Source organism: Podarcis raffonei, chromosome 12, assembly GCF_027172205.1.
Source record: "Podarcis raffonei isolate rPodRaf1 chromosome 12, rPodRaf1.pri, whole genome shotgun sequence".
NCBI lineage: Eukaryota > Metazoa > Chordata > Lepidosauria > Squamata > Lacertidae > Podarcis > Podarcis raffonei.
The window spans coordinates 23419141-23445949 of NC_070613.1; the positions used below are offsets into that span (position 1 = coordinate 23419141).

Sequence of the window (26809 nt, forward strand, 5' to 3'; positions counted from 1 at the left end):
TGGTATTCAGCCACCCACTGAATATTTTTTTCCTCACACTTCATGAATTCAGGAAAATTACCGTATCTGTCTTTATATATACCACCAACGTAAGAAAAGAATATACTGGCAATGAACAGCATAAAATCATCAATAACATTACATTCATAAAACAAGCACTGTCCTGACCAAAAGCAAGTAATTTGCTAAACCCTTAGCAGCTAATCTAAACCTACAAACACTATTAATAAACAAAAGATGGAGGCTGCTGGCTTCCAATCAGTGCATTAACATTTTTATTGGAAGTGCAGATGACAGACCCACACTATTATGAATCCACTGCAATCATCACTGAGAAAGAAATGTTCATTCACCACAACAGAGTGGATGGACAAGAAATAATTAGCATAATATATGTGCTCTATGAAAACAACAACAACAACTTGTGGGTGTTACAAACTGCAGCTCCTTCGGGGAAGGGTTCTTCCTTTTCAGAGCATTCTGGGGGCATATTTCTTGAAAACCACTTAGAGGCGTTACTACAGGCAAGCAGTATATAAATAAAAGATCAACAGCTGTTCATTGCGGACATTAAAAGACAAGGCTTGTCAGTGTTTTCTGTAAATCACATGATAATCTGTTCCATTTCTCATTCTTTTTCTTTCCCAAAAACTAGCTGTACAAAATTCCAATGGTTTGACTTGTAGGGAAAAGTCAAAAGGTCATACAGCATGCTCTAGTTTTCTACTCCAGGATGCTAGAACTAACATAAACAACATTTTCAAAGAAAATCTCTGTTTCCCACCCACAAGTGTAATTTTGAACAAGAACAGCAATAAAGGACTTTTTGAAGACTAAACTTTTGACCAAAACTGAAAATCTTCAGGGAATGGGGGTGGGCCAAGGGTTTGAAAATGGTGTAAGTGCAATTTACTCAGAACAAAAGGCTAAGTTAATAGTTAATAATGTGATGACAGAGGAATTTAAGATAGAGAAAGGGACACGACAAGGCTGCCCAATTTCCCCATTGCTTTTTATTTCGGTTCTGGGGGTTTTGCTGAATATGATTAGAAGGGACCGTCTGATTAAAGGTATTCAGGTCGGAGCCAAACAATATAAATTGAAAGCTTTTGCAGATGACCTAGTTTTGACGTTACAGGAGCCAGAATCTAGTACGAAAAGAGTATTAGAATTGATTCAAGAATTTGGTCATGTGGCAGGATTTAAGTTGAACAAGTCAAAAACTAAAGTGCTTGAGAAAATTTTTACACCAATTGAGAAAGAGAGGTTTCAGAAGGAGACAGGTTTAACATTAGTTAAGAAAGTAAAATATTTGGGGGTTAATATGACTGCTAAGAATTTAAATTTATTTAAAGATAACTATGAGAAATGTTGGATAGAAGTGAAAAAAGATTTGGAAATATGGTCAAATTTGAAGCTTTCCCTGTTGGGTCGAATTGCAGCTATAAAGATGAATGTATTACCAAAAATGTTATTTCTGTTTCAATCATTGCAAATTTTGGACAAGATGGACTGTTTCAAGAAGTGGCAGAGAGATATTTCCAGATTTGTCTGGCAGGGCAAGAAGCCTAGAATAAAATTTAAAATATTAACTGACGCAAAGGAAAGAGGTGGATTTGCCCTGCCAGACTTTAAACTTTACTATGAATCAGCAGCATTCTGCTGGTTGAAAGACTGGCTGCTTCTTGAGAACACAGACATTTTGGACCTAGAAGGTTTTAACAACGTTTTTGGATGGCATGCATATTTGTGGTTCGACAAGGTTAAAGCACATATAGCATTTAAAAACCATATTGTCAGGAAAGCATTGTTCAATGTCTGGATAAGATACAAAGATTTACTGGAAAATAAAACCCCAAGGTGGTTGTCACCAATGGAAGCGAAGGCTCAGAAAAAGCTCAATATGGAGGCCAAATGGCCGAAATATTGGGAAATATTGGAACAAGAAGGAGACAAATTGAAATTGCAGAGTTTTGAGAAATTAAAAGATAAAGTGCGAGACTGGCTTCATTATTATCAAATAAGAGAGGCCTATAATTTGGATAAAAAAATTGGCTTCCAGGTGGAAAAATCAAAATTGGAAACAGAACTGTTAGATCCCAAAACTAAGATACTTTCAAGAATGTATAACTTGCTGTTAAAATGGAATACGCAGGATGAAACGGTTAAATCTGCTATGATTAAATGGGCACAAGATATTGGTCACAACATTATATTTGCTGACTGGGAACAGTTGTGGACCACCGGTATGAAATTTACGGCATGTAATGCCTTAAGAGAGAATATTATGAAAATGATTTACAGGTGGTACATGACACCAGTCAAGCTTGCAAAAATATATCATTTGCCCAATAATAAATGCTGGAAATGTAAAGAAAATGAAGGTACATTCTTTCACATTTGGTGGACATGCCCAAAGATTAAGGCTTTCTGGGAGATGATATATAATGAAATGAAAAAGGTACTTAAATATACCTTCCTGAAGAAACCAGAGGCCTTTCTCCTGGGCATAGTCGGCCAATTGGTGCCAAAGAAGGATAGAACTTTCTTTATGTATGCAACAACAGCAGCAAGAATACTTATTGCAAAGTATTGGAAGACACAAGAGTTACCCACCCTGGAAGAGTGGCAGATGAAGGTGATGGATTATATGGAATTGGCGGAAATGACTGGCAGAATCCGAGACCTGGGAGAAGAGTTGGTGCAAGAAGACCGGAAGAAATTTAAAGACTATCTGCAGAAACACTGTAAAATCAATGAATGTTAAAATGGTGTTGGATTGAAAATAAGTGGCATTAGCAACAAAGTTAATAAGAATATGCAAAAATGAATTGATAATAGATGAAAATATAGAGTTATAATATGTTAAGATATAGAGTTAAGATAAACGAAAGAGGGTAAGGATTTGCTGATTTGATTATTTAAATGGGAATACAAAAAGGGGAGGTGTGAGGAGGCCAAGGAAACAAGCTAATGAGTTTAAAGTTACAAAAAACAGATTTGTTTTTAATTCTTTTTTATCTATTTGTTTTTTGTATTTTGTATTTTTATTCTTCTTTTTTCTTTTTTATGTATTTTCTATGTTCTCTTTTTTGTATCTTTTTCTTTCTATATGACTTTTTTCTATTTTGTAAACTTATGTTTTTGTAAAATCTCAATAAATATCTTTTTTTTTAAAAAATAAACTTTTGACCAAAACTGGGGCGGGGGGATGGGGGGGTGACTGGCAAATAAAGTCTTTCAAGTTGTCTTCTTCATGGGCAAACCTAAAGCCTGACTTTATGTCAATTAAGCTATCAACTATGGGAAGCCATCTGGCAGGAACCAAATTTGCACTGACTTCAAAAGACTATGAAACCATTCTTAGCAGTTAACAAATCCTGAATTGGAGGTCTCAGAATGTGAACTCCACATGCCCTGCAAGGACTTTTGAACTGACGCCACAAGGGCATCAATAGCGACAAGCGACAATGCAACACCAAATACTTTATAATTACCCAACAGTTGAAGTGGGAATCAAAGGCCATTGCCGGCAGGAGGGGTACAGTGCCCAGGACAACCCAGTGGGCAGCCCCTGCCATTTCCTCCCTTGGGCTCAGAGGAGACCAGCAGCACCTCCTATTCACCAAGGGGCCATGGTAGAGGTGGCACTGGGGGTGGGGGGAGAGGATGCTGAGGATGAAGCAGATCCAGCCTCCAAGGATAGCACCGCAGCTACTGCTGCCACCGCGACAGCAGCAGCAGGCGATTCATTCCTTGGAGGCCAGGTCTGCAGCCCCTGTGGATCCTGCCACTTGAAGTGGTGGCCTCATCTTGCCTCATGGGTGGGCCAGCCCTGTCGGCAGGGGTTGGCAATGCTGCAGCCTATTCTATTTTATTAGTATTAAACTTTATTTGACAAACAACATTTAATTACACAATAAACCACATCACTCCATAGTATACTACAGAACACAACTATACACAACTATACATTGTATACATCACCATTAACTAATTTACAGAACAAAAAGAAAAGGAATAAAGGGGGGAAAGGAAAAAGAAAAGATTAAGAAGAAATAAAATTGACTTCCGACTAAACCCATTGTACTGTCGCTTATTTTGATTATTTTACACACAGCGACATACATGTTTTGTTTTCCTAGTTGTTATCCAGAATGCTTAATTGTTTATCACCTACTTCTTACAAGAATCAGTGGAGATCTGCCAGGAGATTTTTGTTATTACAACAATTTTCAAATATTCTTTACATATTTTCCATTCTTTATGTACCTTCTGAGTCGGGTTTCCTCTAATTCTCTCTGTCATCCTATCCAACTGTGAATACTCTATCATTTGGACCTGCCATTCGGTTATTGTAGGAATCTTTTCACTTTTCCAATTCCTTGCTACCAGAATCCTGGCTGCAGTTGTTGCATACATGAAAAGTGGTCTGACTTTTTTATTTTATTTCTGATGACATTATCCCTAAAATGTTTAACGCTGCAGCCTATTCTAGTGGATGCGGGTGGCGCTGTGGGTAAAACCTCAGCGCCTAGGACTTGCCGATCGCATGGTCGGCGGTTCGAATCCCCGCGGTGGGGTGAGCTCCTGTCGTTCAGTCCCAGCGCCTGCCCACCTAGCAGTTTGAAAGCACCTTAAGTGCAAGTAGATAAATAGGTACCGCTGTATAGCGGGAAGGTAAACGGCGTGCTGCTCTGGTGCCGGTTCGCCGGAGCAGCTTTGTCACGCTGGCCACGTGACCCGGAAGTGTCTCCGGACAGCGCTGGCTCCCGGCCTCTAGAGTGAGATGAGCGCACAACCCTAGAGTCTGTCAAGACTGGCCTGTACGGGCAGGGGTACCTTTACCTTTACCTTTACCTTTATTCTAGTGGACCTGCTGTCACTGCTGACCACTGCTGACAGCAAGTCTCCCTTGCCAAGAAACAAACAGGGGTGCACTTGAAGGTTCCCAATTGTCTGTTGGAAGCTGCAGCTCCACCTGCCCCAAAATAAGATGTGACATTAGGTGTGGAGCAGGTAGGCATGATTTGGGGGAAGCAGCCTTGCAGGCCACACTGTGATCCACGCTGGGGCAAATAAAGCCCATGGGTCAGAGGTAGCTCAGTCCTGGATATAGCAATTGTGAATAATAGCTTTGATGCTGGACCAGGCTCAGTGATGAACTAAGGGAAGGAGGAGTCCCTTCAAGAGGATCCTCTTTCCCCTCCCTTTCCTGATCCAGATTCACTTCTGCTGGCCTAAGGCAATCTTTAGAAGTTGCCTTTGTGAAAGTCAAACGGAAGACACTCCCTCCACACACACACACACACACACACACACTAAAAATAATCATTTATTAGTAATACCCTTATTTAAAAATGTTTCCATCTAATTTTATTCAGTCTGGACTTGTCATCGTGTCTTCCAGTCACTTTGCCCGTGATAGCTTGAGTCAGGCGTCAAACACTAATTGACCCTGCATTTCAGCAGCCAAAAAGAAAAGGGAGTATCAATCTTCACTTTCTTTGCAGTGCTAAATGAAATCTGAATACAACTGGCAAGCCTTTGATGAACATCGCTTTATACCAGAACATTCGCTGTCACATTTCAAAGAAGTGGGGAGAGAGAGAGAAGATAATGGCTTCATTTCCCTTTATTCTACATCAAAAAGCAAAAGACTACAAGAAACACACTTCTCTGTGTTCTTATTAATACACTGGACATGAATTCCAGAGAGAGAGAGAGATGCATTTAGGAAAGGCAATAAGATAGCAATGGAAATCCATCTTATGTTCTAGGACAGACTTTCCCAGCCTTGTGCCCTCCAACTCACACCAGCCCCGGCCAACATGAGCAATGGTCAGGGATGACTGGAGCTATAGACCAAAACATCTGGAGGGCACCCTGTTGGTTAAGGTTGATCTAGGGGATTAGCATAATATTAGGAAGCGTGTGCTTGCACTATTCCTGCTCAGCAATATGGAATAATCTAGAGGGCCACATTCAGACAGAAATGATAATTCAACCATAAACATCATATTACTGTCAACAATTTGGTTCTGTCTATCAGCAAGGCTAACAGCTGGTGTGTCATTCCTAATTGCCAACATTCCTAATTGACATGGCAAAACAAAACCGCTCGTTTAAAAAATTAAATCCAATCAACAGCCACACAATACTGATGAGAATGACACTGGATGGCTACAATTCTGGACAAGAATGGAAATGTGTCCCTGATAGGTATCTAGCCGCTCTGTCTGCAACAACAAAGCTTCACAGCAAAAGTTCTTCAAAACTTAAAACCTTTTCAAAGGAACTGAAAGCATCTTAGACTGGTATAGCCAAACAGATAAGGAGGAATGAATTTGTTATACTTTCTACTGTATGCACAGTAGCAAGGAAAATCAGCGATGCAGTCAGTCCTTAGGGTAGATCAGTAGTTTTCCAGGGAGCCCTGGGATTCGTTAATGAGGTTACCAATGGCAAACAAGCTCTTACAGATCTTGTTTACCACCCCAATAGCATGCATAGCCAATGTGGTAGCCTCCAGTTGGACTACAATTGCCAGCACATCCAATGGTCAGGGATGATGGGAATCCAAATAATCACATTTGGTTCCCCTGCCCTACAATTTGCAATGGAAAGAAAGTGTAAATTTAGGTCACTCTGTCAGCTCAGGTGGTGAAATCTAACAGGAGCAACTAACTCCCCCGTTGGTCAACTTGGACTCCCTGTAAAAGTTCCTAACGTCTCTGGCATACACAGGGTTTCCACTGCAGCTGAATTTTTGCAGAAAGACTTCCTATAATACTTTCTTAGGCTATAAAAATCAACTGCTGTGTCAAAAGTATTCATTACCTCAACACTGATGGGTGGGAAGAGTCTTCTGGGAGCATCAGCTGATGGAGCAGACATTGAGAAACTAAAATATTTTGATCCTAAATTGTTAATTTGTCATGTGGCTAAAAGTAAACAATCTGAAAAAATATCTTTACAACTGGACAGGGCAGGGAACAAACTGCTCTATAATTTTAGTGTGAGGATGTGGGATCCAGAATACATATTCTGAAGTCAATCGTTTTTCTTCTTCTTCTTTTAATTGTTTCCCAAGGTCTATTCACAAAGCATTACAAAAGTATGAAAAGATTGGCTGCCAACCTGTAACATGTTAATTGTGAGCATTTGCCACTACACACAGGGTTGGGCCACATAAAATAATGAAAAGTGACGTTTATCACTGGAATGCAATTTAAACTTGCCATGTCATTTAATGTACCAACTAAGAAGCTATTATGAGATAATTCGGAAATGGTTACAAAGTTAAGCAGCAGATCGGATGGAAGTACCTTCCACAAAAACACAGAACACTAAATACAACATACTGGAGAGATCACAGGTTAGAAACATAACAAGATCAATGTTAGTAACTGAGATTAAACTTTTTCAAGTCAAGCCAACAACTGCAATTACAAATCAGCATAAATATATATCTCATTTTATACCGTCTATTTTGCTAATCTGCAGAAACAAAAACAAAAAAAATCCCAACTACATTGTATGGGAGATGCAGGAGCCAAAAATTCAAATGCCCTGTGTTCAGAGTGTTGGTGTTTTGCTTTTATTAAGAAGGGAAAGGTATCTAATAATGCAGTCCTAAACATATTTTCTCACAAGTTAGTCCCCTTGAGTTCAGTGAGACTTATTCTTAGGTATTGCAAGGGTTGCTGCTTAAAAGACTGTAATTAAACTATGGCACATTGGGAAATCTATTCTAGATAAAACAAAGTGACTTATTGGAATATATCAAGCATGTAATTTTGTGATCTGTCCCATACGAGAACTGACACTGTCACAAACTGTTCACTGCCTGTTTGCAGCTACTTCTTTCACTGACTTTCTTCCAGTCTAATTTAGCAAAGTAAAAGCATAAAAACAACAAAACCCAGCACTCTTTTCAAAGGCAAAGGTACCTCACATCGGCATTCATTAATTTATTAGAACGAGGGAGATGTTTCTTGCTTTCTCCATTCGAACAGTTTTGTCCATCCGAACATTTTTGTGTGATTTCATAATCAAAGGACTGCTGAAATCTGAAGCAAGGGCTTTTCTATGTAGGTCAGACCCTTATATTGGGTATCTTTATTAAAAAAAAAAATAGAAGCAGCCATGGGAAATGTAAGCTTGCCAGGAAAATGCAAGCAAGCTTTTATTTATTTATTTTTCCAAACCAACTATAATGATGACACTGAAACCTTTGCTTAGATTACACTATAAGCCTCTTCACTTTCTTACCAAATTGATTGTAACGGTGGCCTTTGACTTGCCTGCTCAGAGCCGCCACCCAAATATTGAGTGTGGCTGGACAGTTTTGAAGGCAAGAAAATGGGAAGAGTCCGGCAAGTTGCAAGTAGAAAATACAAAGGCTCAGTTCCAAAAATAAAAGCACCTCAAATTGGGTATTATAAAAGCCTCTCCCTTCCACAGGAATACAAATTACCTTTAGTACTGCTTTCTCCTCCAAATGAACCAGTCATCAAATAATTTCATTCCCTGGAGAGACTGTTTGATAGAGTTAAATACATATGAAAGAGTAAAGCATTACTGTAGTTCAAGATGTCTCTCTGTCAGCTGAATCCCTTGGGGGCGGGGAGCAGGGAAATATGGTCCATTTCAGCTAAGGAGAAATAGGGAATGAAGAGCATATAAATTACATGCAAAGCAGAATAGACTTGAGCTCTGATAGATCCTGAGTACTAAATTCAAGCTGTTAAGATCAGAGCCCCAGAATAAGGTTGCACGTTCACAGATTTGCTTGACTTTGTGAGTTAAACTAGGGTTCTTCAAGGTACTGTGATTTCATAAATTGTGTCCTCCCTAAAAGTGGGCACGTGTTGCAGTGAGACCTGGAGACCGACCTCCTGTGTTGTGGGTGCCTGTGTTGTGGGTGGGTAAGACTGGATAGCCACAACACCCGATTGGTAGGTCCCTCAATGTTGGGTTTACTCTGACCCAAAGCTTCCTCTTTCGGCTCGTGCATTCGGAACACCCGCCCACCTCTCCCTACTTTTAGGGCTTTGCGCTTGACCTTGATATGCCGTTGTGTGTCGTCTGTCATTGGGACAGGGGCACGGCAGGAATTTTCCCCACTTGGCTGATTGGCTGTTGCCATTTGGGTTTCGCCTGCTGCGTAGCAAATCATCACAACTTGTACAGTTGTGGATAGGCTCTGGTTCAGGTGATAGGGATGGGAGAATGGTTTTGCCATCCCTATGTGAAGGGTATTCCATTAAAGTAATCCAGGGACTCAGCTGGTTTGGTCAACCCCCAAGAGGGGGTTGTGCCTGTGCCTGAGTCCAGGGGAGCATCTGGGGGGTGAACATAGTCTGTTCCCAGCTTTTCGCCTACCCAGGTGTTCACCTTTGGCTGACCTATGCTGGTGCCTTGGGTCAGCGCTGCCTGCAAGGGTGCAGGGAGCTAGTCGAACCAGAGCCTATGCAACCACTCATTTTCTGCAATCAATAAAGTTGTGGCCTAAATTCTGCCAGAGACCAAAATGAAAAATTGAGTCAAGTGTGTCTTTATTTAGGGGGGAGGTATCTGGGTCTGAACACGCAAATGATCTTGGCCAGTTGTGAAGTGTGTCTACTCCCCCAAATACACACAAGAACACATAAAAAAAGATTTCTACAAAAAGATGCACGGTTCTCACATTACTGCTTTAAACATAAGAGAACCACAGTGTAACTTTTAGGGAATTTAATTGTAACGTTGATATGCAACCTACATTATCAGGAGATACAGGACAGCCTAAAGGAAGTATTTCTTCATACACTGCATAGTTAAAACTATTGAATTCACGAAATTCAAGATGCAGTGTTAGGCACCAGCTTTAAAAGGGGATTAGACAAATTCATGGAGGCTAAGGATATCAGTGGCTAATAGACATCAAAGCTCTATTACCTTGCCATAAACTATACTCCTGCTAAAATTCCCCTTCTAAACAAGTAAGAAATGTACAAGAGTCCTGTCCTCTTTTTAACCTGACCACCTTACATGTTATTGCTCACCCTCTCACAAACACACAATAACCCAAATTTGAAGCAAATGAATAAAAATCACCTTCTGATTAATAAAACACAATCCTTTTGCTTTCAGACATCCCTACAGTAATTAATCCAGCAAGCTGCATGGGTACATTTTTCTTAAGAACCATGCGCAAGTCTTTGGGTAATAGTAACAAATAAGTTTGCTGACAGAGACTTCAAAGCATCAAGTGACTTCAGTAATTTTGTCTTAGTTATTTGGAGACTTCTGCAGATGTTCCCCCAGCTGTGTCATAAAATAACCACAGGGGTGAGTGTAAGCAATAAATAAGCCTGCTTCACAAAATGGAAGGTAATCTTTAAGATTGACTTATCTTACTACCCACAGATGGTTCCATCTCACTCCTCAGAATCAGCTCTGACCCTCAACTTTTTTCATGCTCCCCCTTTGGGGAGTACACTGTCTGCTCCATTCACCATGGTCTTGCAGATGTGTGGTGAAAAGGCCTCCTTTTAAGACCCATTTCATATAAGATGTTTTCTAAACATCTACACTTAACTGAGCAAAAAACAAACAAATATGGGTGCTCCCCATCCCAGTTTTGGGGGGTTCACAAGTATATAAATTACAGCTTCAAGACACAAAATATGAATGTGTTTCAGCAATGAGTGGTTTCATTTAATTTCTTTTTAAGCATTTATACTCTGTCTACCAACCAAAGCTCTTGATGCAGCTTATATACAATAAATCAGGCACAGGCAAACTCGGCCCTCCAGATGTTTTGGGACTACAACTCCCATCATCCCTGACCACTGTCCTGTTAGCTAGGGATGATGGGAGTTATAGTCCCAAAACATCTGGAGGGCTGAGTTTGCCTATGCCTGTACAATATATTTGAAAAAGAATAAAACAGGCAATAGGACAATCATTAACAGCATGGGGCTAAATTTGTATATGAAATTTCTTCCCCTAGTTCTCCAGTGTTTCAACAAGTGCCATTCTAAGCTGACTCTCCTGGCCAGGAAATGTGAAGCAATTGGATATTAGGTGGCTGGCGCAGCTGTCTCTCACAGCCTCAGGAGATACTGATACTTGCTGATTCTGCCATTGCTGCCATTGTCTGGCAAATATTGAGGCCCACTTTTCACAAATAGCTGATTGGGTGGTAAAGCTGCTATCCTCTATAACCATCTAATGGGATTTTATTCCAAGCAGACATGAACAGGATTGTACTGCCGATCTGTTTCTTGACGAAACTGTAAGTGGGATCTTTTATCACAGGGGTAGGCGACCTAAGGCCCGTGGGCCGGATGCAGCCCAATTGCCTTCTCAATCTGGCCCACGGACAGTCCGGCAATCAGCGTGTTTTTACATGAGTAGAATGTGTGCTTTTATTTAAAATGTATCTCTGGGTTATTTGTAGGGCATAGGAATTCATTCATTCCCTCCCCCCCCAAAAAAAAATATAGTCCTGCCCCCCACAAGGTCTGAGGGACGGTGGACCGGCCCAAGGCTGAAAAAGGTTGCTGACCCCTGTTTATCAACTTTGCTCAATCCATGGCCTTCCTGATGGTGGGCTGCAAACTCCCATCATCTCTGACTGCTAGCTGGGGCTGCTGGGAAATTGAATCTAAATCATCTGGAGGGTGTCAGAATGGGGAAGGCTAGCCTTATACTATGATTGAATGTTCACTCTCCCAAAAAGGTACTTCACACTGAAAATAAGCATGCTCTGGAGAAGGCTGGGTCAAAGCACTTTGCCCTGACATTTGGTTGTCTACCCTTTAAAAATAAACTCCAGTCTAATGAGCAAGAGTATCAGCAGGACTACAGCAAATATTTTCACTGTGTATAGGAAAACACACACCATTCATTCTCATTTATGCCCAAGCAGCATGTTGTGCTGATGCACAAATTCCTCTGACAGAGCTCCAGAGCGTGACCGTGTGTGCATCTGCTTAATTCTTCAAACACAGACATTTCCCCTCTTGTACTAACAAAAAAGGCAGGCGGACATTACTACTTGTCAACATAATAGCAGACCATGTATATTCAGTATCTTAAACAATTTTAAGTATCTTATGGGAACAATCCTAGCCCTCCGATGTCAATAGCTGGGGTGAAGGTTAGGATGACATGTAGGCCCCTCTCCACTGGTGGAGAGCAGTGCCCCTGGTGTGTGACAGAGGCCACTCAAGCAGGCAGGAGAACTATCACCAGCACTCATTCCACCCACCAAAACTGGCACAGGGCTCTGAAAGAGCACTTTCTGAAACAGGTGCAGTGGGAGATGTGAGGCTGAGTAGACAGTGGATTGGCATGGAAAGTGAAACTAAAACCAGGATTGTTGTTGGCGTCCATCTGTCTCAAGAGACAATGGAGTGTATCAAACTTCTGCATTAGCAGCACCAAAGTGACTTTCGCAGAGTGCAAGCCTGGGCAGCATGTATAGAGGTCCTGGGCTGCCCAGATGACAAGACTGATGTGCTCTCGCTGATGTGGTCCAAAGGAAAGGAAACAAATACATTTGGCACCAGCTTAGCTGCAGGAGCTGAAGCACAGTAAAATCTACAGCAGTGAGTTGTTGCATGGTCACTTTTAGACAATGAGTTACTGTTAATCTACTGCCGTTTCTGGGATTGATTGAACAGGTGATGAGCTGGCCAGAGGTCTGCTGAATTCTATGGTGGCCCATTGCCAGGTGAGGGGTGCAGATTGCTTTGCCAGCCTGGAGCTGGTGCAGCAAAAAGGAAGGAAACGAGGAAGGAGTAAAACTGCACCCCCATACACACACTTTTTGTCCTGTCTGGTGGGAGCCAGTAGGGCTTCAGATGCAGTGGTGCTCCACGGCTCCCACCACCCCAAGCAGGGTTAGTGTTGCTGCATGTTGCTGCTATCCTCTACACACAATGGAACTTACTTATAAGTAGACATGCATAGAGGTGAACCATTAAAGTAGCTGCAAGTCCCAACATTCAACCCTGGGGACACATCAAGATTTGATTAACTTGCTCTGTATAAGGGCAGCTTCCTGTGAATAAGCAAGACTCTTGGCCCATCTAGCTCACTGTTGTCTACAATGACTGGAAGCCACTCTCTCTAGGGTTTCAGGCGGGAGTATTACCCAGTTCTACTTGGAGGTCCCAGGGACTGAGCCTGGACTTCCTGCATGCAAAGCCAATGGCGCTGAGCCGTTATCCCAAAACCCAGGGCAAAAATCACCATGCAACTGAAATTTCACTCAGCCTTTGCAGAAGGATTTGTGCCTGCTTTTTTGTCTGCCAAGATCAGTTTTTAGAATCCAGTTTGCAAGCAATAAAATCAATGAAAGTGAAATTCCAAGCAAATTGCTTTGCTATTGGCAGGAGAGTTTACATAGTCTTCTATCCTCTGCAAAGGAAATCCCATGTGACTCAGGATGATTTAATATAAACAGGGAATGGCTTTGATACATATGCTGCCATCCCTCATATTTTCAAAAATGTTTTAAAACAAACAACATTTGGAAGAAAGCATGCCCTAATGTATGATCCTTGTCTGGGCACAAAGAGATACAGGCTATCAGCTCTATATGCTTTCTGATTCCCAACTGCTTTGCTGTAGAGTACATTTTTACTTTTCACATTTGCACATCTACAAAACTTAATCTACAAAGCTTAATCGGCAAGGCTTCCAAGACATCTCAGCCCAAAATTTGATTTTGCTTATCTCATTTTCTGTATGTTTGTATTTATTTATTTTCTATTAAATTAAACAATTCCAGCATGTGGCTTATCTGATTAGTTCTTTAAATGGTGCAGGTCCTTAGATTGACTTATGTCTTCCTGTTAATGTTAAGAAAGATTTAACACCTGGAAAACTTATTTGGCCAACCACCTTTTCTTCATATGGAGCAGATGGAGGAGTCAAAGGCATTCACGCACCTCAGCCTGAAGTAAAGGGGAAGGTAAAAATTCCACACGGAAATCCAGTTTATGTAGGTCTCACCCCCCGCCTTCCCAATTTCCATTTATTTATTTAAAACATTTATATCCCACTCTTAAGTACTGTACGACACCATGAGTGCATTCTAATGTGGGGTTATTGTGTTGGTTTCCCTGGTTATAATGCTAGTGTTTCTGTGACAGATTCTAATGCTCCTTTTATACTGCATTATCTGTTGTGTAGGGACGCGGGTGGCGCTGTGGGTAAAACCTCAGTGCCTAGGACTTGCCGATTGTCAGGTCGGCGGTTCAAATCCCCTCGGCGGGGTGCGCTCCCATTGCTCAGTCCCAGCGCCTGCCAACCTAGCAGTTCGAAAGCACCCCTGGGTGCAAGTAGATAAATAGGGACCGCTTACTAGCGGGAAGGTAAACGGCGTTTCCGTGTGCTGTGCTGGCTCGCCAGATGCAGCTTGTCATGCTGGCCACGTGACCCGGAAGTGTCTGCGGACAGCGCTGGCCCCCCGGCCTATAGAGTGAGATGGGCGCACAACCCTAGAGTCTGTCAAGACTGGCCCGTACGGGCAGGGGTACCTTTACCTTTTTATCTGTTGTGTTATGGCACCATTGTACCTCTATGTCATGCTAAATTTAATTCACACCAGTGGCTGTGGTGTAACACAGCAGCAGACATCATTGCACATGTTGTGCTGTCCGAATGCAACCTAAATACATCACAGCAGATTAAGATAGCAATAAATTATGTAAAGGCCTGCGTAAATAAATGGGTCTTTAAGTGGTGCCTGAAACTCACAATGGTTCACTCCAGGCTTATTTGGAATGGGAGGAATTCCACAAAAGGGCTTATACTTCCATTTTTTCTGGGGAAATGTTGCAGAAAGAGACAGGAAATAAAGAGGCCGGCATCCGTCCTCTTGTGTAAAGACTCACAAGATGTCCATCATCCACAACTAATTGCTGTAGCAGATTTAGTCTCCCTACTCACCCCTCTCTAATCACCATCTTCCCAGGAAGACCACTTAGGCATCAACAAAGGAAAAAATGTATCAGCATAGAGAGGACAACTGGAAATGCATATTAGCATAGAATTTGCATGTGCTAATTTCTATGTATAAATACAAATCTGGAAATAATTACTATATTTTAAATAGAAATATACCTGTGACAAAGGGCCTATCTGTACTATACTACAAGCAATTCCATACCACTTTAAATGACCACGGCTTCCCCAGAGAACCTGGGGAACTGTGGTTTGTTAAAAGTGCTGACAGAGCCACAGTTCCAGAGTGGATTAACAATCAATTCCACTTCCCAGGAATTTAAAGCAGACAAGAAATTCTGGTTTTCCATGCCACGACATTCTAAGACAAAAAATAAAAAAGAAACAAAAACAGTCAAGGAACAGAAAACACGCTGAAGAAATTATGCATAATTGTCAGGGCTTTTTTTTTTCATTCAGAACTCACTGGAACTCAGTTCCTGCACCTCTCAGATGGGCGCCATTGCCATTCTATGGGAACAACAGAGGCGTTCATGGTGAGCTCTGGCACCTCTTTTTCTAGAAAAAGTGTACAGTGGTACCTCGGGTTAAGTACTTAATTCGTTCCGGAGGTCCGTACTTAACCTGAAACTGTTCTTAACCTGAAGCACCACTTTAGCTAATGGGGCCTCCTGCTGCTGCCGTGCCACCGGAGCACGATTTCTGTTCTCATCCTGAAGCAAAGTTCTTAACCTGAAGCACTAGTTCTAGGTTAGCGGAGTGTGTAACCTGAAGCATATGAAACCTGAAGCGTATGTAAACCGAGGTACCACTGTAATAGTAAAAGTAATGGCACCAAAGGAAGGAAGGACAAACTACTGTCACCCCAATCCTTACCCACTGCTTCAGAATGGTTATCTAAATTCTGGCACTCTTAAGTAGACATTCTGAGGTTTAGGGCTGAGGTGCCAGAGAGTTATAGAGAGTAATAGGACTTGTCCCTGCCCGCCCCATAGTACGGCCTGTCAGAAAAGTCTAATAAAAAGAAGGGAGCATTTCACCATGACCTGTATTCAGCCATGCAGAGCAAAGGAAAGGAAGTAACTGTTCTTTGAGTGAAGAGAAAAGGGTTGGGGGTTGGGGGAAAATGCAAGCCTTGTCATCCATGGTTACTGCCTCCACATCAAGCAGTAAAAACAATACATCAGTTCCAACTGAAAGTATACGAGCTTAACGAATTACTGTTACTTTTGGGGGGAGGGAGAATTGATCAACAAAGGCACAAGTTGTAGGAACTGACAAACTCCAAAACAGAACACGCCAGTGTTCTCCCGTTATTTTAATATATGTATTACAGTTTCTAAAAGGCTGAAATCTCAAGCATCCCTTTCATAACTTTTAAAAGAAAATGGCATGTGCTTCGGCAAGATAACATTGCCAAAAGGTGGGGGGAAATTGCAAACTTGCCTGGTTCATAACAAAAACATATTTTTATATCAGCCTGACTGCTATAGGCAATTTATATTCCTGCAGATAAGAGTCAGTCATTGTGATGTACTAGGCAACTTTTTCCATAGCAACTTTTGTCAAACTGTATATCCTGATGTACCACCTGTGGTCCTCCACTCGAAGTGTTTTGAAACGATATGAATGCAAGAGCACACAAGCTTCTAATTTTACTCAAATTATGGTCTTGGGGCTTTTTGTAAATGTATGCAGGTTCTTATAGTTTGGGACATATAAGTATATGACTAAATAGGAAGTAGCAAACAGGTTGAAAACAGAATGCCCATTTTACAGGATTTCCTCCCCGCCCCCTGTCTTGGAATAAATATAAAACATAGACCCGAGACCTTTTTCAGATATGTATTTTTTAAACAAACTTTCAATTTTGGAGAGGGGAGGGTTCTGATTTCTGTTGCGTAGAGGTTTGGACCCTCCCCCTGCATTCTGTCATGAGAAACCTTCGCCAGTGGTGGTAGTGAAGGAGGCAGAGTGAAAAACGGACAGATCAATGGATATTGATTCTTATCTTTGTACGATAGGCTGCACACCAGTCATGCAAAATCAGAGACATCTGCACGCACCCACATCCCTCCATCCGGGCGAGCAAGGGACATTATTACAATTCAAGGACACATTCCAGTCAGGCAAAATGACTGGTGTGGGGCACAGAGTAGGGTCCTGGGGTGTGGCCTAGGGAGAACCAGACAGGCTTAGAGAGGCACATTTCTCTCTGGACCTGAGATTCCCAACCCCTGCTCTAGAGAAAGCAGCGTGCAACATGCTATTGTTCATGACTAGCCTCGTGTGGCTAATAACCACATGAAATGGCCCCGGCAGGTCATTCATTGGCTTCATAAAGGTGTGTCTGGAAGGTACACCTGTATCAACACTACGCATTGTTTATGGAGATGGACAGAGCGATCCTATACATGTCTACTCACACATCTGCATGTATAGGTTTCTCTGAATCCTGGAGCCCTGTGTGATCAAGGGAAGTCTACATGGGTAAGCTTCCCTGCCAACTGTGTTTAGTGCCCAACACAGGGCACAGAGTCCTGGCCAGACAGACAGCATGTGTTTTACTGCACACAGTGTAGGTGGGATATTTAGAGAGGAGACGGGCCAGGTATGAATTTGATTAACGCTTCCATTTTTCTCTAAGCCGATTTCCCATTCAGCCAGACCCATACAAGATGTCCTACGCTTTGGGTCAGAAAGTAACAGGGAAACACTGGAGGGGGGGTGTTGCAAGAGGGCTAAAGGTTAAACACATGAACACACACAGAGAGAGCAGGTTCTCCAAAAATCTTGGTTCTCTTACCCATATTTGCCACCAAACATTTAGATCAGGCTCTAATATTAAAGTTTTTATGCCTTTCAATGTTGTGGTTTTTTAACCGAGAATAGCTACGCATACCTTGACAACAAGAATATTATTCAGTAATAAAATACAACCGAAGCATGTCCTATTATGGCATATAATGGGTACTGAGAATCCCCTCCAAACATAGCTTTTATTTTTTATAACCTTAAAGCATGAATGCAATTGCTTAATTTAGTCAGTCTTTGGTAATAGCTGCTCATTAGGTCTACAGAAGCAGCATCAGAAGAAGAAGAAAAAGAATTCATCTGCCAGCACTGCTGTTAAATAGAAAATCACTTCTGCCATACCTAAAATACAATTTACTGTCAATACATTGCTGCAGACAATAAAGTGCCACGGCTAGTTGTATAGTCCTCACAAAGCAAATTAACAGGTAAAAGGAAAATGAGGACTATGAAAACCTCCTTCCTCATGAAGACTAATCTGTACAATAAAAATGCTTCATGGTGGAGAAGGCTATCAATGACTACTATTGCTCTACCTACACAGCTGGAGGTAGCAAGTCTCCCAAACACCAGTTACTAGGAGCCATGGGAAGGGAGAGTTACTCTTGTGCTGTTTCCCACAGACATCTGGTTGGCCACTGTGAGAACAGGATACTGGATTAGATGGGCCATTGACCAGCAGGCTATTCTTATGTTTGTATGCTTCAGCTGACTAGAAAACCCCACTCAAGTCCCCCTAACTTTTCCAATAAACATAGGCATATAACCATGTAGCATAAAGACAAACAAGAGCCTAATTCTCAATTGGGGTGCAGCTTCCAACCAGGAGAAGCCATGTTATTTTGCCCTTATTATTTCTGTGGATGGCACTGCTGGCACATTAGCAGTTTCTGCTTCTGGACCCAACAGCCTTCGGATTGAATGACACAGCAGGAGCTCACCATGGCATTTTTGCCATCTCCCTTTTACTTCCAAAATCCCTATCACGATCAAAGACCTACCCCAGCTTCTGCTTTCCTCCAGCAAGTGTATTTATCCTCGCACTTCCCATACCAGAAAGGGAAAAATAACAAATACTTCTGCACCAATTCTATTAGCTGTCTTCCTGAGCCTGATAATATATGAAAAACTAAGGGAGTTTATGAGAACAGTGCACCGTGTCTGAACAATGAGTTCATATTACGTTTGCCATGGAAATCCCAACAATGGCAACGTTTGGGGAAAACCAGTAAGAATCCCACCCCACAAAAACCTTTTAAGCTAATAAAACAAACCATCAATGTAAAAATTTCCACCCCACCCCCCCAAAAAATTACTTTTCTTCACCTAAGCATGAGCAAGGGATGAATTCTTACATAGTCTTACTCAATTTTGGGCTATTCTTTTCTTCAAGATGACCCAATTTGCCTATTCCACTATATCAAAGAGGTTTACAACTTGGTCATAAAACCATCAAATTACCCATCAGTGGAATATCAAATAATTCCACTCTAGGTCTCAGAAGAGCCAGGCATTCTCAGCTATCCAGATGTAGCCGCTCTTATATTGCTCTTCTCTTCTCTGCCGGTGCAACAGTGCTGAGGGCTGACTCCACACTTCTGCACAGGCTACCCCCAGCTTAACCATTTCAGATTCCAATATTCCCTCTGGAGGAACAACTTCAGATATATTTATGTTGCAAAACTACGAAGTTCCCAAATATTTTGAGCCCTCTACAATAAACCAAACCTGGTGCCTTTCTGATACCTTTCAAAGGATTCGGGATTGTGCAACTTTGGAGTAGCTGTCTATCACCCCTTGCATAACATGTGTGCCTTTTTAACCAGGCCTTTGGTTGATCTTACTGACATCCAACAACTTTTTAGAATGTTGCATTTTTGGGAGGGGGGGTTATTGCTTTTGGTTTGATTTTATATTTTGTGGTCTTGTTGTGAACCGCCCTGAGACCTCCGGGTATAGGGTGGTGTATAAGTTGAATTAATAATAATAATAATAATATTGAAGTTTGCTGTAGTGACTCCATACATTCTAATCAGTGCCGGATTTACGTATAAGCTAAACAAGCTATAGCTTAGGGCCCCACTCTCTTGGGGGCCCCAGCAAAATTTAAAGGGGAAAAAACCTGGATGTACATTTCCAAAATATAAGATAAACAACAAATAAAATGGCTTTAGATACCTATTAGGTCCATAAATTACCATATAGCACAAGACAAAAAACAGCGACAATTTGTTGTTGACAAAGGACAGCTGGACATATAAAGGACCCCATTACCTTCAGCAACTTAGGGCCTCATCAAACCTAAATCCAGCCCTGGTTCTAATGCTCCCTTTTGGAAGAGGTATGGTCTGTGTTCAGATGCACAAAAGACAAAAGGCACATCCACATCTATAGTGAAAGCTGATGCAGAAGTAAGTCCCTCTGTGCTCAGAGAAGCTGACGCTTGTAAGTGTTTAGGATTGCAGCCTAAAAAGAACATTCAAAATTTACAGACCAAGCTTGATAGCAACTTTATCACTGCAGCTGAAAGGCTGGAGACAAGGGAAGCTTTTAAAGGAAAAAATAAATCCAGCTGCATAATGATACTTCATTAAGCCAATTGCAATTTATGAAGTTACTGTGTGTGTGCATGCAGAGTCTGGCAGAGTTCCCTTCAGATATTATTATATTTCAATTCCCATCAGCCCCAGGCAGAATGGCCAATAGTTAGAGGCGATGGGAGTTGCATTTTAGCAGCAACTGGAGGGCTACAGGTTCCCCATTCCAACATTAAGAAGGTGGAATTGAAAGTGTGGAGTTGTGGGAAGGCTCTCCAAATCTCACTACCTCTCAGCTCAAGAATTACTATTTACATGTTTAGTCAACTGTATTTTTTAACATTTAATTTATGCTTTTAGTGAAAATGCAAGAGCATTTGGTGCAAGAAAACTCCCCAGAATCTTCTTGAAGTGGATTCCCTCAAATTAGTAAAATTTGTTAATTGCTTTATTCTTTAAATAATTTATTAGCTTTCAAAATTGCTGTCACTTCCCTGGTTGGACCTGCCTGATTTGAAGTGGTTTTTACATTAGGCTGCTGATGCGGCTGGATGGTTGAGATAACTGCTGTCAGAAGTCCACATTCTTGTTTTAGCAAGCATCTACATGCAAAACTGTGTGTTTAAAATCATGTTAGGCAGGCAACATTAGCACCATTAGCATTAAAGCCTGTTGTCAAGCAGTGCACTCCCTTGAAAGAACTTTGGAAACAGATCTAATAATTATTTTTCCCAATTTCAATGTGTAGCTCGACCAGTGAAAAGGCACAGTCTCTTAGCAAACTGGCTTTTCAGAAGGTGCATTAAATATATATCGTTTTCAGAAATTTTATCACACAAAGACAAAGGACATATTTTCCATCAAAAATACGCCACGAAAATATTTGTATTTAAGAACACAGGAAGATGCCCCACACCAGATCAGACTATTTGTCCAATTTATTGAAATGTTGAAAGATCCAGCAAATTCCCTCTTGCTGCCCGATAGGCTCGGAACTCTGTGCTGACATGATGTATGAGAACGCCCTTTGCAATTTTACTACAGTTGCTCATACAGCCAAGAAATGGTGTAGCAGCTGAAGGAGTGCTTTAACTCTTCAGCTGCTGGAGGTTAGTTGAATAAATAGCTCAAAACAAATCCATGTAGGGTAACAAGGCAGTGATCCTTCTTGATTGGATTGGGACATTAAGCAGAGATTGACATTTGTGCAACTGGCAATTTAGTTTTTAAAATGTTGTCCACATATTTCCTAGCCACCACTCTTTTTGAAGCATCTCCTCTTTTACTGCGCTACCTTTTCTTTACCTGGTTTTCCCTCCCTCCCTCCCTCATACATTTACTTTTGAAAACAGAATCAACACAAACCTTCAGCAAAAAAGATAAACTGTGATTTTTGCCAGCATACAAAACCCAGGCAGAGATTTGAGTGTACCGAGGGACAGATGATGATGATGGGTGCTAAGCAAACTTGCCTGGAACTGTTCAAGTGTGCTTTGTTCTGACTAAGTCCAGCAACATTTGACAGCAAGAAGCAGGCTGAATGAAATAAAAAGCCAAGGATTAAAATGGAAAGGATTATAAACTTAGAACAGAAAAAGAGACTGAGACTGTCACAGAAGTGATGTCCTGATAATGAAATTCGGAGCTACGGCACTGTGCTACTTATATATCTAGATCATCTTTACAAAAGTTATTAATATGGCTGGGATTCAAAGAGAACATTAGTATGTCTAAAGCACTTCTGAGATGAAAATTTTGTCCATTTCCCTTCCTGTCTGCTGCAGCCTGTTATTCTGTCTAGCAGGTTGCAGTAGACCACTGATCTTCAACTGGTGGATCACGGTCTGATCCAAGGTGGATCACACAACAGATTTGCCAGTGAAGCTTGTCAATTCTAACATTAGAGGAATGCACAGAATTGTGCTGAAACTCAAATTTCCTAAATATTAAGGACTAGCCAACAGGATCTGCACTGCTCTTTCACCTATAGCAACATAGTACATTGTTGACACTGTTTTGTTCACCCTTTCATACTTTGGTTTCCCCCACTTTCCTAAAACTTTACAGTTGCTATCTCATTTTATTACATGAGTTCTTTCCCTGTACGTATCCCATGATGGACCATGTCTTGTTAATATTTGATGGACCACATATGTTGATGGAAACGACTTGGGTTTTTGCTAGGTCGGCAGAAAGAATTATTAACTTAAAACTCAACACCATTCCCACCATCTAGCACATACTAAAGAACTGTAGAAGACACACAGGGCTGGCTCAATTTGTTTTGCTGCTTGCCATCAAAAGCAAGATGCCACCCAGACTCATTCCATCTACTGAAGCCAACCAGACTGGCAACTTCAGCACTGGCAGCAGGACAGCGTCCTCCACAGCACCAGAAGACATCAGGCAGGACTCTGTTCTCTTATGACCTTGTTGCTGCCTTCAGAATAGCACAAATCCAAGGATAATTAGTACTGCTCATGCAGGGGGAAAACCAATAAGGGAGACAGCTCTTGGATCACAAATGCATAACACTGTATACAAGTAAGTCTCAAACGATCCCTCAGTTCAGGGGTAGCCAATGTGGCACCCTCCAGACGTTGTTGGACTAAAGGCTCCCATCATTTCTCATCATTGGCCAAGCTGGTTGGGGCTGATGGGGGTTGTAGGCCAACATCATCTGGAGGGTGCCATGTTGGCTACCTTAATTTATCAACACACATTCTCAAGTCCTTTATTTCTAGTACTTCCCATCTGTTACTAAGCTACCTTCAGACAGATGTGCATGCCATGTTCAATGTCTTAGCTTTTATCTACAAAGCTTCACTATGCATTATCTAAAAGGAAGCTTTATAGCTCCGAGGCAAGAACGGCAGTTGACAGCCTTTATGCTCCAAACAGAGCAGAACCATATAAACACTTGATGACCTCATCAGCCAAGCAATCAGAACGTTCTGAAGAGTCCGTACAAGACAGATGAACTTTCTCCTGTTTCCCTTTCACTATGAAAAAACAACAACCAAGAAACAGCTTCTGGAGAAAGAGAGGTTGAGACCAGTCGTTGAAGAATCCATGTAGCTAATTAGATTACACACATTTCTTTGGCTAGTGTAATTTTTTTTTAAAGAAGCTTTTGTATCTATAAGGTCAAAGTCAGACATCAGGTTAACAGAATTAAAGGTAATTTTCCATTTTTTAAAAAATAATGTGTAACTAGAGAACAGGACTCAGCACTGGTAGACAGTTGTATCAGTGTTATACTATCTGTATGCATGTACAAACATGTACATAACTCACTCAGTAACTGCATTATCAGTGTTAGAAACTGAGATATGAGAGCCAGGAGCTAAATGGCACCTTAAACCTAGGTTATAGGCGCAACAATGAAATGTCTAAGGACACTTTTTTATTACAAGAATACAAAGCTGAAAATGAATGAACTGCAGCTAAAATCTTATATTCATTTTTCACATGATCTAGTCCTCATCTGAAGACTGCAAAAAAACAAAGCCATGCTTCCCCTGCCCACCCCACCCCATAATATTCTTAAGAGGGTCTCTTCTCCAGTCTTCAGAGAGTAGCTGGAAGTGGGGAGGCAGGAAAAGGTCCTCCTTTCCTTCCACTCTGCAGTTTCAATCTGAAATCTTAGGCACAGCACTGCTCCCAGAGCTCTGAAACTGCTCACCCTGATGAAATTCCCTGTCGCAAAATGCACCTAGAACAATAGGAGTTTTGAACGGTGTGCATCATCAATTTACAATTTGCACAGCTGAAATTATGCATGGCAGGCAAACCTTTAAATCAATTGGTCTGCCCAGTTCTGAGGGACCAGTTCTGTACATTTTGCAGCTCCCATGAGATCACCTGTAGGAATATTTTGGCTCAAGAATCACAGGGAGGTGCCAACAATAGGTTTTGTGATTAAAAGGGCACCCACAATTCCATGAATATGGCCACATGTGTAGTCCTATAAAAAGATACTAACGGTCTCATGAGATCCCCACCAGGCTGTGGATCTGCCAAAGGCCCATGAACTTCACAGGTGGTTCTGTGTGAGCCATCAAAATAGGCCAGGGTACAAATTTCCATATACCACACACTTACTGGGTTTCTCCAACTTCCCTCCCTAGTATAAAGGTACCCCTGCCCGTACGGGCCAGTCTTGTCAGACTCTAGGGTTGCACGCTCATCTCGCTCAAGAGGCCGGGAGCCGGCGCTGTCCGGAGACACTTCCGGGTCACGTGGCCAGCGTGACGAAGCTGCAGCTGGCGAGCCAGCGCCGCACACGGAAACGCCGTTTACCTTCCCGCTATAAAGCGGTACCTATTTATCTACTTGCACTTAGGGGTGCTTTTGAACTGCTAGGGGGGCAGGAGCTGGGACCGAACGACGGGAGCTCACCCCGCCCCGGGGATTCAAACCGCCGACCTTGTGATCAGCAAGTCCTAGGTACTGAGGTTTTACCCACAGCGCCACCCGCGTCCCTCCTCCCTAGTATAGTCCCCCCCAAAGACCCTCCTGAAAGGCAGAGAATATACCAGAGACGGATTCAACATGGCGTAATGAGATGTAGCCAGAAGTGTACTCTGCCAATCCTTCCCTCCTTGAAGTTTTTTCCTAGCTATGACCCAGGACAATGTACTGATGTAAACCTATGTGAATCAGCCTGAAGACAGAGAGAGCTGCTTCCAATTGCACTGTGGGGAGTGCATACACACTTTTAAATTAAGGGGGTAAACCTACAGTGCAGGACTTATTATTATTGTTAGGAGTATCTCTTGCTTCATTTTGGGAGGGGGAGGAAGTGGAAAGAGGGAGGGAGGGGTTTTACAAATGCTTGAAAAGGGAGGATTTGAGTATTCTGTCTTAAAACCCATAAATGGAAAAATAAATACAATGAATATAGGTTATTAATCTAGACATATTAAGCTTTTGTTTGGAAAATATCTGTGGCTTCTGCTCTTTTTCCATGTCCTCATATTTGAAGTCAGGGAAGAATGTTACCTCAGATTAGACTGGCAAACCTAGGTGGTTTGTCACACTGCCCACCACATTTTCCAATTATGTTAATACCTGTATGTAATTTAGCTGTGGCATTCCAGAGAATATAGTCTGTGTAGTCTTCAGAGCTAAGCAGCCAGAGGTAAATATCTACTGTCTTAGTTTTACAGCCTTCCTATGCTCTTCCCTGATTGCAGCCTGACAGCTTGTTTCAGCTCTCACAAACATTTAATGTTTATTCATGTTCCTGCTGAAGTCCATGATTAAATAAGTCAAATATTGACACCAACAAAAGCAGGACCCGGCTCACACCTCCATCCCAGAATTAACCATGAACCCATTAAACAACACGTGTCTTTCAATTAAAGGCAGCACACAATTCACCCTGAGGAAAATGTCAGGTGCCAGTAAAAGGCTATTTTCAAGGAGGCAGAACACTACCAGAAAATAGCTAGATTTCCAGTGGTGATATACGCAGCTTAACTTTGCGAGACAGAATCAGTGTTGGACAAGAGTTCCTAGTTTGTAAGTTAGCAACTGCATAGAAACAATAATCCCGATCCATCTAGGGTGGCTAGTTACACGGCACCGAAACCAGGGAAATGGGCTGCACTTAACGAAATTATACTGGGAGTATATCCATTGAAATGAATAGACCCAAGTGAGGTATGTTCATTAATTTAATGATTCTGCTCCGAGTGTGATGATGTTGGGAGAAACTCCATGTCTCACAAAAAAAGAGAGAGGTATTTATAAAATTTTATAATCTAAAAGTCTAGGTATTTATAGATTTATAAATAATATAGATTATGTATATGAAAAATACAGTACAGTAGGGAAGACTGTGGCCAGGCTAACCTGCATTCTTGTTCAGTTTACTTGCCAGGTTCTGACTGTGGATAGACAAATCTACAGTTGCTCTCCTATCCTTCCTTCCTTCCTTCCTTCCTTCCTTCCTTCCTTCCTTCCTTCTTAAAGGCTGCCCATCACCTTCCACAGTGAGACAGCCAGGCAGATGATGAGGCAGTTGCTGTGCCAACAGATCCTGCCCCATCAATGTAAGGTAGAAATGCTTGGACCATGTTTTGATTTTCATTCATTCGTTCCATGCTGACCCTGGGCCAGTTGTGCTCTGTTTATGAATTCTAAACTATAATTTGGGCTGAGGTTGTGTCTACAGTGATGCTCTTCCATGAAACATGCCGCCCATTCAGAAAACCAGTGAAGCTGAAGCCGTATAAACAAAAACTGAGCCACAACAGAAAAAAGATACAATAGCTGCAAATTTCCACTGGCATATTACCAGTCATCACAATAAGCCCTGCTAACATTTTTTTTTTTTTTTACATATAGAAAGAGAGAGCTGAAAACGGAAAATGTAGCTCCATTTCCCTTTGCTCTCATGCTGGGAATATCAAGTGTGCACTGGCGACTGAAGTGAATTGATTGTTCTGGCTTATAAATGCATTTACTTGTTATAGCTGCATTGG

General features: G+C 41.7%; 1 protein-coding gene across 2 annotated transcripts in view; it reads right to left on the reverse strand.

Moving 5' to 3' along the window:
* PLXDC2 (plexin domain containing 2) overlaps positions 1-26809 on the reverse strand; it is a 233670-nt gene that overhangs the window by 154603 nt on the left and 52258 nt on the right. Inside the window, exon 2 of one of the 2 annotated variants that reach the window (XM_053359670.1) lies at positions 8480-8656. The exons of the other annotated variant lie outside the window; for it this stretch is intronic. Within the exon in view, the coding sequence (XP_053215645.1) occupies positions 8480-8516 (37 nt within the window). The 5' untranslated portion in view covers positions 8517-8656. The remainder of the gene's footprint in view (positions 1-8479; positions 8657-26809) is intronic. 2 annotated transcript variants of the gene reach the window in all.